We start from the raw sequence: 12,997 nt of genomic DNA on the forward strand, positions 1-12,997 counted from the left end.
CACACACACACACACCTACACACACACTAAGTCCTCTAGAGAGGGATCTGATTACTCTGCCCCTCTTCTTACCTCCCCTTCCCTAAAATCTGCAGAACAAAGGAATCGATTCCTCCTTATCAGTCCAGTCACATCACATTTCCTTATCTATGCAGGAGCTGAACACTAAAAAGGATTGAAGGGCCCCAATCAGGAACAAAGCTGCAGAGCAGTGACACTGCAGCAGCAGCTTTAGTATGCAGCTCCTCCCATCAGTCAGACGGATGGGGGGACACACATAACTCTCACTGTGCTTGTAATGATTTTATGGTTTGTTGTTGCAGAGGAGAGGAGTAGTTTTGTGCAGCTGAGTTTGTCTCTGTGCATAGAGGCAGAGGGTTGTGACCAGCTCATTACAGTCATGCAGATCTTTGCTGCAATATTGTCCTGCAGGACTGTGGTGCACATTTCTAAAATGCCCTCAGAAAGAATCACAAATGAAGAACACCCCGGGATGCTAATAAATAGATAAAAAGCAGGATACATTTGCTGCTCCTTCCTTTTTCATGGTGATAGACAAGATTACAGTTCAGTGTTGGGCTTGTGATATTGTACCAACACCTGTATGCATACATGAGCAGCATTGCCTGTAATTGCGAATTTTCTGAGTATCTGGCAATTTGGAAAGTAGCCTATAACCACAGGAGGGAAGGCAATGGAGGATTTGCACAATGTGAACATATTTAAACACAGTGACTCTCAAGTAAGTTACTACAGTGATAATGTTGACTGTACAGCTTAAATATGACAAACATGCAACAACTGAAAAAAACTGATTGATTGACCAACAGAGAACTGATCACCTGCTGCTTTAATGAGTGAATAATGGTCAATACAGTTTTCTAAGCTTCTCAAATGAGAATTCTGCAATCATGTAAAAGTGAAAGAACACATTTAAGTTTGAACTGTTAATCAGACAAGTCATCTGAAGATGTTGCATTAAAATTGTGATTTGTTTGTAATCAGAAGGACATGAGCACATTCTCACGATTAAAATAATCATTAGCTGTGAGCTCAACCAACACTCCAAGAAAAAAATTACAAATTTATGCCCAGATTTGACTTAATCTGAGATAAAATCAAAGCAACATTCAAAGAACTACCTACATTCTGACGCGTGGGTTAAAATAACTACTTAAAGTGTTGGGAAGAGTAGCGGTTTGGAATACATTTACTACTATGTAAAGGTCAGGGGACCTTCATCGGTTAGAATTAACCTCAGAACTCTGAGCAGCTTCTGTGTGTTTTCTGCTCCTGTCATACTTTGACTTGCTGTTGGCTCATTTTTCACTGCAACATAAAGTCCTGCATCTCTCCAGGTTCTCTGGCTTCCTCCCACACGCCAAGCTGAGGTTAACTGGTGATTCTAAATTGGTTTTCTCCTTATGTGTGTAGCCCTGTGATAGACTGGTGACCTGTCCAGGGTGTCTCCTGCCTTCACTCTGAATCAGCTGGGATAGACTCCAGCCCCCCATGACCCCAGTGAGGATTAAGTGGTGTATAGCTACTGGATGGATGGACGTTATTATGGAGCCATAATCTGAGGATCTTCTCGCTGTGAGGCGACGGTGCTAACCACAGAGCCACCGTGCAGCTCCATAATTAAGTCAAAAAAGGTAAATACCTCCATATGCATAACATCTTCATATCTCTACACAGATGCAGCTGAAACTTCTTGCCACCATTTCACAGCTTGTTGTTTCACAGCATTATCTCTACCTGTGGTCTACAGTATCAGACTTATCGGCAGCACAGAAAAGCAAATGCAATCATGTTTTTAAACTTCTGGTATCAAACTGATACTGACGCTGACTGTTGTTGCGTTTCTAACAGCTGCTGAAGTGCACTGTCATTTGAACATAAACATGCTTTTCAGGGGAAGCATTTGCTTAAATGATGGACACCGTAGTTCCTCTTGAGAGAGTTTCCAGGTTTCAGATGCGCCCATCATGATAGTTTAAGTGCACGTAAGGTAACAGGAAGCCTTGTCCTCATGCTGACCTTGTATCAACCCATTAAAAGGGAACCTGATCAGTTTCCACCTTGCTGTCACACACATCCTGACTGCCGCTCTCTTTAAGCAGCGCAGTGTAATAGTGCAGAACTCCTGCAGCAGGTGGTGACAGTTAAACAGTGTGGCTTTTTGAATACGTGTGTGTGTTGATACAGCAGGAAACACTTTAAACACTGTTACAGCTTACTCAGCTGCCGGTAGGTGCTGGAGGGCGTAGTCACACAAACACAAATTTGTCCATGCACACACGCACACACAGACAAACACTCAATAGCTCACAGTGTCTCACTCACACACACACATCAGGGAGCGCCTGAGGGGGGCTGTGCTTAATTGTGGAGTTACTCTGACATTTAATGACTTATTTATGAGAAATATTCTGTTCTTCCAGTACCAGTATGTCAGCTGCTCTACCAGTCCCTAAAGCTGAAATATCATTCAGAATGACTTGTAGACCAGATGAACATCTGATGTCAGTCACCGACTGTATTTGGCATAATTGCACAGGCAATATGTTGTGTTAAACTTGTGTTTCCAGAACCTCATTTGCCGCCCAACAACCCGCAAATGCATAAATCTTTATAAAAATGCATGCCACTCTGAAGCAAATGTAAAAATTCCCAACAAAGGAGGACTACTTTCCCTCCACTCAGTTAAGTGTGTGAAGTTATATTTCTCTCCCAGAAACAGAAACGCCCCTCATCACAGATCCAGAGAGACTCCAATGGGTTGTGGCTACACGGTGCTGACAGACGCTTCCTGTTCTGATGCAGCCCTCAGCTGAGCCTGAAACACGATCAACTAACAGGAGTTTAAACATGGGCGCTCTCTTGCGGTGAGCCACTGGAAAAAGTACCTAAAAATGAGTGACAATCAAGATATGGTTGAACTTTAAAAGTATACACACACCAAGCTGCAATTATATGGTGGTAAGTGGTAACCGCTGTATTAAACAAGCAAATCCTGGAGATGGTGGAAAGATGTCCTACTTCTTCACAAATGCAGGGTGTTCACTGGTTACACGGCACTCAACATCCATAAGTGATTAGCTTTCTAAAAGCTACAGCGGGGCATCAATAGAAAGCAGGCGGATCGTGAAGAACTACCTTTTCTTCTTGTTTCCAATTGTCCAAAGTAAAAACTATTATAACAAATATTTTACAGATTGTGAGCTTATTATGTTGTGAAGATAAACTGTAAAATTGAAGCAGCAAAATGTCACTAAATTTGTAGAATTCAGGTTAAACTCAATCTTTATTATTTCCAATTAATGTGGCTATTGTGATCCCATAGGAGCATCAGTAAAAAAGCAACTGGACTTTTCTTTTAGGTTCCTGAAGATGTTTCACCTCTCACCCAAGAGGCTTCTTCTGAACTAACAGTTAGAACTTCAAAGTGTTACTGAAGCTTCCTGGATTACGATGACCTGGATGACTGACAATCAACACAGACGTGTGTTTATTGTGGCTCCAAGTTTCATTCCAACTTTGCACTGTTTACCTCTGTTGTGGAGATTCAGAGGAATGAGGTGTTGCACAAAACATTTTGCAGACTGAGTTATCGGGGACTGAGTTCCTTGCAACTTTCTGCAGAAAAGCAGCTGTTGCATCTATCAGTTTTGAGTCCGTGGCTTGGTATGACCATCTTGCTAACTGTATTAGTCTTTACTTTGCTCAGTTCGACTGGTCTTTGCCTTTTCTTCTGGCTGATTATAGGAAGCTGAAACACCATCAAGAGCAGGTATTAATCTCATTCATGGAGAAATGGAGAAATCTGGGGTGCCCCTAGTAGTTCAACTGGTTGAGTGGGTGACACATGAACAGGCGTTATAGTCTCCAACGCTGCCACCATGGGTTTGATGGTTCCATGGCCATTTGCTGCAAGTCCTTCTCCCTACTTTCCTGCCTTCATCTCTCCACTTGCCAATCTAATCAAGCCGAAGTGCCAAAAAAATAACGACAAGAAATGGAGATTTCCCAACGGGTCCTACTTTTTGCAGCAAATGTTTTCCTCCTTCGTCAGCAGCAGAGTTGTAAGCACAGAAACTCCACCAGGTCTCTGATTTACATTATATTTATGTCATGTCTTTCTGCCTCCATCGTCCAAAGTCTTGTCTTTAGCTCATCAGTGGACTCCTGTTCCAATAAATACAGCTGGCCATAAAACGGAAATTATCCGCTATCTTCTTCATAACAGTCTACGGAATAATCTGCTATTACATTTAACTGCAGAGTTTCCTTAGAAGATAGTGTGATTACAGTGGAAATCAGCCTCACACATGTAAACAAACCGGCGTGCGATAAATCAGTTATTTAGCTATTTGGTCAGCTGGCAAGTATTCCTGGAAGGATATCCCACATGGTGTAAGCAAAATGTCCTTTCCAGACTGGTGATTCCTGTGTTTAACTCTGGTCAAACTAGAAAAAAAATGTTTCAAATGATTCGAAAAGAAAAAAAAAGAAAAAAAAGCTGTTCATGCTCTGCTTTTGCGCTTGTTTTTCTGAATCTCTACAAGGAAAGGGAAGTGTGCAAAGTCAGCATCACACGTAGAGTCACAAAAGCCACATTAATGGGAAATACGCCAAGCTGAAATAATCGAAGCATTCTCTGTCTCTTGGGACCTAATATAAGCCACTGGAAGAAGTGCCAAACAAATTGCACCCTACACTTTCCACGATACAAGCTACATCTTTTAACTTTCACAGCCCCAGATTTTCATCATCATGACAACACTGTATCAGTGGCCTGCCCCAAAGCGCTCATGAGCCAACTGTGTGTCTGAGTTTGCTGTGTTGTCTCCCAGGACTTGTGGTATTTTAGATCAATGTCTCTGTACTGTTGCGAGGCACCATTGTGTAACGTTGTCTACAGCAGCTGTCAAATTGTCAGTTGTCTTGTGCAGCTTTATTGCACTGCTCCAGTGAGATTTCCTGAATTCTTCTTTAACAAGAAGCTTTGAAATATTTATAAATTGCTTCCTCTCATAACTTTGTGGGATCTCCGATGTTTCCAGGATCCTTGTCCTCTCGTTGCCCTCGTTTCTGGCACACATGAGCTGTAAGCAGAGAATGAAGCTCCGCCGAATAACACTTTGCTCAGTGAGCCGCGACGCTTTTTTAAGAGAGCAAGTGGATTGTTGTCATAAATGAAAGAAACAAAAGACTGAAAGAAAGACGGAAAAGGAGCAGCGCTGTGAAGCTGTTTCCGGGGATATCCATCTCTTGCGGTTAATATTTGTAATCTGTATTGAGCACATGAGTCCGTGCAGAAGAGCAAGACATCATTTAATTAATACTGTCTGACAGACGTCATAGGATGCCTGAGCAGCGAGGGAGACTGCCTGGGAGGAATCAGTGTGCCGTCTTTACACGTGCAGAAACTCACGAGCAAACGCAAAAAACACACACGGACCGACACACTCTCCACCCTCTTCACCGCAGCCCTCCAGCAGCGCAGTCATCCTTCATCTATCCTCCACCCCTGGCAGTGCCCACAGCTGCCACACAACCAAGGATCCAATAATGAGTCTGTCTACTTCTGTTAGCTTCCACATACCAGAGACTTGCAGCCATACGCTTCGTACAGATGCCAGCACCGCACAAGAGCGGCTAGACATGTTGTTAGAAAGTGTTACTGCCAAACACATTAGAAAACAGATTTTTTGCTTCTCAGAGTTAAGCCTCCCTTTCCAAACAGCACCAAAATCACTCCTACATGTCTCAATAAAAAAAAAAATCACCAAAAAAACAAAACCATTTGTACTAAACAGGTTCCGTAAAAAACAGAAAATGACACTCATGAGCACAACCAAGAAGCTATGAGCATCTCCGCTGCAAACAACAGTCACGTAACAAAAATGTACTTTATTAAGTCGACTGAACTGCAGGCTGTGTTACATAAAATATAGTAAGTGGTAAATTATTCATAGTATTTAGAGTCACCATTATTTTTCAGTATTCCTAAATGCTGTACATGTTGACTTACGGTATTTTAAATACCTTTTTTTTTGTTTTAATTAAGTTTTAGGTTCTGTTTTTGTAATGATTCATGTCGTTCTAACTGTGTCACACTGCACACAGGACATTTCTGCGTTCTCTCTTTGTCTGGCAACCACTGTGATTTTTTTCCATAGAGGTGCAGAACTTCATATTGCACTGAAAAATGAGCCAACAGCGAGCAAAACTAGGAGGAATTTCAGACAAGAGTTCCCAACTCTGACTTGTGCTTTTGAAATCATTCCCCAAAATAGCAGCTTACACAGTAAGCAGTAACACAAACACAGTCACTAAATGTCTGAAACATTAGTTAAACTGTGAGCCTTTTTTTTGCTCTTCTGTTTCCTCAGTTAAGTGAACTGCAGGTTTGTTGAGTAATAAAGCAAATCTGGAGACAGCTGCAGTTTTTTTTCCCCCACTTTGTGCATCGAGCGTACACACTGGTCTAAAATGACAGAATTTTGAGGTTCACTTCCAATGGGCATCGAATGCAGCAGAAGTTGTCTATCTGTGAGCATGACAACTAGTTTGAAAGCAAATCCTGGTCCGATAAGCACCTGACACCATGTGATGTTGATGTGCTGCAAACTAACAAGGAGCACAGGAGTAGTCGGACTAAAAGCAAAAAATGCACATTCACATTCGTAGATGTAACTGTAAGGATTTCCGAACAGGTAACTCTATTTAATGTGAAAAATCACGTCCAAAGAGAATTCAATTTTAAATCAGATCATTTTACGAATCTCAGCTGAGTCCCCATGGGCACAAGAATCAGTGGGAACAGATTAATAAACAGAGCACACAGATGGCAAACATGCAAATTTATCCTCAAAACTTTGATCAAGACGCACAGCCAGCTACAGTAGATACTTGACAGGTTTTGCAAGTTGACACAACGCGACCTCCCTGCCGCAGCGGGGGCCAAGGTCAGGAAGATTATTAACTCGTTCCCACAGATTCTCCCCCCTAAATACTTTTTCTCTAACCCCGAGGGGGCGTACATCTCTGAACATGCCTGCTGGAGATCTTTAATACACTCCTACCGGGGCTTCATGCGGGGCCGTTTGGGAGAGATTAGAGACAAAGATTTATTTCAGAAGTTGATCAGTTAAAGAGATTGAGAGATCACAGAGGTTTCTAAATTTCCCTTTCAGTGGTCACGCTGTTGCATGGATGTAGATTTGGGGATTATTCTATTCTTATCTCCAGGATTAACTTATCAAAAAGTACATCTCTGGAATAAAAAAAAAAAGTTTTTTTTGTGTTTTCTACATTTTCTGCACAGTACAAGAGGATTTCTCATGTCTTTCCTCCGGGCTCTGATTCTCTCTCTGTCTGCCCTCTTTTCTTCTGCTGTGCACCTACCACTGTGATGAAAGACATATTCTTTTGTCTGCGAGCTGACACAGCGCTGATTTATGAACAAACACAGGCAGAGGGTGAAACTGAAAATGACACACGAAGAAAAATCCGAATAATTTAAAATGATCCGCGGCTGAGAGCATCTACGGCTGATAAGTTATCTATCTGTCACGGTACAATAAGGGATGAGTGAGTGTTTCCAATACTGCGCTGTGTGATCATTACCACCCGGAGTAGATTACAGAGATGACTATGAACACATTGACATCGGGGCCCACCAAGATTATATCAAAACAAATCATGGCAAAAGGGGATTTTGTGCGAATATGTGTGTGTGTTTATGATGGATGTGTTCTCATCCATATGTGTGTCCGACTGTGTGTACACATATTTATTACATAACATCTCTGCATGCATATGGGTCAGAGGCAGTTGATCAGCATAATGATGGTGACAGCCTGAAAACAAGAAGAGGATTTAAACTAGAGGAGGGGATACAGAGAGAGTGGAAAGCAGGGACATGAAAGAAGGTGTTGTTGTTGTTGTTGTCGTCGTCGTCTGTGCTGAGCTGCGGGTATCATTGTGTGTGTTTGTCAGTGTGATCATTCGCTGTCCTTTACTGCCATGCCAGAGGAGACAGATTTGCGAGAGCTGTTTGTGTACAAGGCTGTGTCACTTGTTTGTCGCATAAGACCGGAAAATACTTTTACAGATGATGTTACACTGATAAAAGAACAATTAGAGTTCAAGAGATCTAAGAGATGAGTGTGTTGTTTCCTTCTTGATGTAAGTGTGTGAAGTTCTGCGTCTTTTTTTTTTCTATTCAAGGTCTGTTTACTCAGGTGAAATAAAAATCAAAGGAAGGAAGATAACTCCTTATTTGATTTTATTTATTTATTTAGGCCTGTCTCTAAGTGTAGCCCTGTGATAGACTGGTGACCTGTCCAGGGTGTCCCCGAAGTCCCCCCTAAGTCAGCTGGGATGGACTCCAGCCCCCCGCGACCCTAGTGAGGACTAAGCGGTGTATAGATAATGGATGGATTTATTTATTAAGGCCAATTTCTTCCAACATAGTGGAGCAGATAAAGATTAAATATCTTGCTCAAGGATGTTTATTATATATGACTCAAAGGGAATTGATCCGGGCCTTCATAGACAAAACACTAGTTTACACTGCAACCCACATCCTCGTCTATTGCATCAGAAACAAATTAAGTCTTTGCCTCATTTGCCAAATGCAGGCAGAATACAAAAAAGACTTGCAGAGAACAAATATTAATTTTCAAACTCCTTGAATGAATGTGAGCAGTCTTGGGCTGTTTTCAGACTGCAGGGAAATAATATTTGTTTCTTAAATCACATCTTTAGGACAGACTGCACTGTTATTTTCTGATTGCATTTTTGTTTCCAGACTAGGGATGTCCTAAACACGTCTTTTTTACCCCCATCAGATCTGAATCATTGAATATACAGTATCTGCTGATACTGAGACCCAATCAGAGACCGTTTTCCTTGACAACACACACTTCAAGTACAATAAAGTTATTAAAATCAATCCAATATGCTTGACAACTGAATAGCTCTGTAATCCAGTCAGAAAAAAAACATCTTTCAGCTCCAAGCTGTTCCTCAGTGTTACCTAGGTGATAAAAAAAAAACACTTGTTGTAAAGCTCTGGTAGGGCCTTGACTGGAATTTAGTGTTGAGAGTGTGGGGTGTATCAAAAGAGGACAAAAACCTGCATTTTCTACTTGCATGTCAGAAATGTAGTGTACATCAGCTGTGCACCAGGAAGTAGTGACTGGTACTGTTTAAAACTGTAGCAAACCAGAACCAGAGGAGGTGCCACTCAAGAGTATGAGCAGTTCCATGTTGGTAAGCAGAGAGCGTTGTGGAGCCACCATGACGAAGACTCCTGAAATGCTTAATGGCCTCTGGTCAGAGTTCAAGTGTTTATGACGCACCAGGGTCAACTAGGACAGATCTCCTATATCCCACGTACATATGTCACACAGTCCGCCCATGTGTCCGCTGACTACAACCATCAATACCAGCATTGGACAAAAACCCACCACGCTGAATATGTGGAATCAGTTAATTGAGGATTGATAAAATTGCTGATTAGTAATCATGAAATTTTCTTAAATTTTACATTCCTGGCGTCTTGCCATAAGTTGTGTTATCCCTACATGACACCTGTGTGACAGCGAACATAAACAAAGGATCGGGCTAAAGTTAGAGTCAGTACTGATCCAAAAACGCCTTGATCTGCACTGAGACCAAAACGGACAACACTGCTAGCCACTAGCACCACCATGCCGCCCTCAATGTCTCATCATGACTAAGTAAATATATATATTTTTAGAAACACTTGCAAATTTAGATCTCTGTGCCTACAACTTACCAGTAATAACCAGAGTGTGTATGACGCCGGCCTCGTTGAGCATCCGTTGAATGTGGTTGTTGTACAGAATGAGCGCCTGTCCCTTCCCACTCTGTGGGTTCACCAGCAGCATCATCCGGCATGGACGGGGCAACTCGCTCAACAACACCCCTGTAAAGGAGAGAAAGGGAACATGTGACTACTAATACCCTGTAAGTCAATACCAGTGCAAACATACGGCTGCTGAGAGATATGTTTTACAAAAAATAGTTTAAATGATCATCTGCTTTTAAAATTCCTTTTAATTTATTAATATAACCCAATAATTTCAAGAGGCAGTAAAAGCAAATAAAAAGCAAGGGCAACCAGGAGAACATGTTTACATCCACTGTGCAGACCTGGTGGTCAAGAACAAAGCCAGCTCCCCGGCATTATCAGGCCTTCAAGTTCAACAGTCTTTGAAGTAGGTAGTAGTACATATGTGATATAGGCCACTCCCTAACACCATATCTGATTGTGATTAGATAATCATGTTTCACCAATGTGGTGGGAAAAAAGCAGTCACCTGGGAATCTGCGTACTGGGATATTTGGAGACGGACACACAAGCCGGACCCTTATGGCTCCACACCAGCTCTGGTGGAGCTCAACAGAGGTGCTAAAGGACAGTTGGTGCTGAAATTAATTTTACGACAGGAAAGAACCACGACTGTATCGCATGAGACTGACTCCCCCTGCCTGAATCCAGTCAGGAGGTTACCATAACAAAATGTTCTATGTCATGGAAACCATACATACATAGAGGTGTACAGTACGGCATACAGTACAGACTGGCTTTGGAAAATGTTGCATATTTTAGTGATAATGTGAAATAATTATTAGCTGATATTTACATGCTTTGATGCATTTTTATATATTTGTGTTGCACCACCTGATTACTGCAGCCTGTACATCTAACAGAAACAGTGTTTTGTACATTTCACATATTATTTGATGTGGCAAACGTGTTGTTTGTAATGTACTGAAGAATGTGTTACCTAATCCTTAGTGTCATTATTACCTACAGTATAATACATCTGCTGCTGCTGCTGCTGCAGCAACTCAGCCTCATCCATCATCTATAATCCTCACTAGGGTCGTGGGGGGCTGGAGTCTATCCCAGCTGACTTAGGGCGAAGGCAGGGGACACCCTGGACAGGTCACCAGTCTATCACAGGGCCACACTTAGAGACAGACAACCAAGCACACTCACATTCACACCTACGGACAATTTAGAATCACCAGTTAACCTCAACATGTTTTTGGACTGTGTGGGAGGAAGCTGGAGAACCCGGAGAGAACCCAAGCTGCACGGGGAGAACATGCAAACTCCACACAGAAAGATCCCGGGTGTCCTCACCCTGACGCGAACCGGCAACCTTCTTGCTTCGAGGAAACGGTGCTAACCACTGCTCCACCTTGCAGCCCCAACTCAGCCTCAGTTTCATCTAATTCAATGTCTGAGGCATGTATTTCAGAAAACCCTCTGATAAAGTGGCATCGTGCAGAGAGCCGACAGGAGATTTGTGGATACAAGCAGAAACAAAGGTCAGCGGCCAGTTACACACCATCCAGCACACACATACTAAATTAATCCTGCTACACTGCTTGCATCCCAAGATGGATGAGTGCAGAAGCAGCAGCCTCTCTGCTAAATTTTTAACAGCAGGGTTGATGCAAATTAGTGTTCAAAATATCTTGGGGATCAAACAGATTTCAGAGGGTTGCACAGGGTTACACAGTTCTAAACACAGATCCCAAATCTTTTTAAAGCACTCTGAGGATGATGGTCTCTCTGAGGCACAGCAGGGGGCTAAAATAAAAAAAAGAGAGGAACTGCTACTGGCCTTCTGTCCCACAACGTCTGAGGAGGATTAATTAAGTGCTTTACCAAAATACTACATAACTATTAAATATTGAAATATAGGCATGATATGAGCTTCCTGGAAGAGAAATGGAAATGAAGATAATAGAGATGATACCTTAAACAGTTAGTCATTTCTCTAACAAAAAGTTCTACTTTGCCACCCCACAGATCTAGGAAAAGTAGTTGTGAGTTTCCCTCCTCTTTCCTAAAATGTTTGTGTAACAGCTCAGGTGGGAAAGAAGTCAAATAAAAGGAGAAAGAATTCTGACAGGAAGACGCCAGCCACATTTGACACGCTGCAGCTGTGGGATCATTTTACAGATCTGTACAAAAACACCCTCTCTGTTGTAGAAATGGTACAATCCAATAAGACTGTTTTCTGTGTCATGCCTTGTCAACACAGACAACCAAACAAAAGCCCACAAAAAACAGACTATTTCACCCTGACAGGCGAAAACCCTGCAGTGATGCTCCTCATGAAGAGTGATCTGACTTTGTACTGCAGCCGACTGGATTTTCATCCAAACAAGTACGACAAGTAATAAATGAGTAACGATGGGCGGGGACAACTAAAGTGCAGATGCTCTGGTGATGTCTCACTGCCTTAAAAACCTAACCAGCAGGTTGCGTTTTACTGGATACTACGCTGCACAGTCTTAATGCTGGAATGCAGTGAAACAGGTATGAAAAATGTTCCCACATCGGGGCTCCTTAACGGCTGTTCATCTCTGTCACAGGAGGTTGACCTCAGGTAAACTCTTCAGTGTTGCAGCTGCTATCGCCTTGCATAGCCAGTTTATTAGGTACACCTAACTCTAACTACAGCAGTCCTGCAATTAATCCTCACTTCAGGATGGGTATTAAACAAAAATAAAACCAGCACCTGCTCCACATTCCTGCAGTGAAAAGTTGCCTAATAGGCCCAGTGGACTCAAAGTCTGCAGTCATCTGAAGTGCTATACATTGGCACAGCAATACCTCGCGTTAACATTAGCATGCTAACATGCTATTTTGCAGGTACCCTGTTTATCTGATGTTGGCACGTTGGCAGGATCACATTTACCAGGCTGCAGTGATTAGTCCATTAATTGTTAACTGTTAAATTAATCGCCATTTTTTATTTTTTTTATTTTGTAAAGAAAGTCTAAATTCAGTGAATATAACACCTTAAATGTGAATATTTTCTGGTTTCCCCTCTCCTCTATTACTATAAACTGTACATCTTTGGTTTGTGGACGAAGCACTACATCTGAGGATGCCATCTTGGGAAACACTGATTGGTACTTTTCACGATATTCT

The 12,997-nt window shown here is 42.1% G+C and overlaps 1 protein-coding gene across 1 annotated transcript in view; it reads right to left on the reverse strand.

Moving 5' to 3' along the window:
* Positions 1-12,997, reverse strand: part of LOC103373402 (sphingosine kinase 1) — a 43,846-nt gene that overhangs the window by 14,392 nt on the left and 16,457 nt on the right. Inside the window, exon 2 of the mRNA XM_008303280.1 lies at positions 9,815-9,964. Coding sequence (XP_008301502.1) covers positions 9,815-9,964 — 150 coding nt within the window. The remainder of the gene's footprint in view (positions 1-9,814; positions 9,965-12,997) is intronic.

The sequence above is a fragment of the Stegastes partitus genome, unplaced genomic scaffold (genome assembly GCF_000690725.1).
Source record: "Stegastes partitus isolate 25-593 unplaced genomic scaffold, Stegastes_partitus-1.0.2 Scaffold1971, whole genome shotgun sequence".
Classification (NCBI taxonomy): domain Eukaryota; kingdom Metazoa; phylum Chordata; class Actinopteri; family Pomacentridae; genus Stegastes; species Stegastes partitus.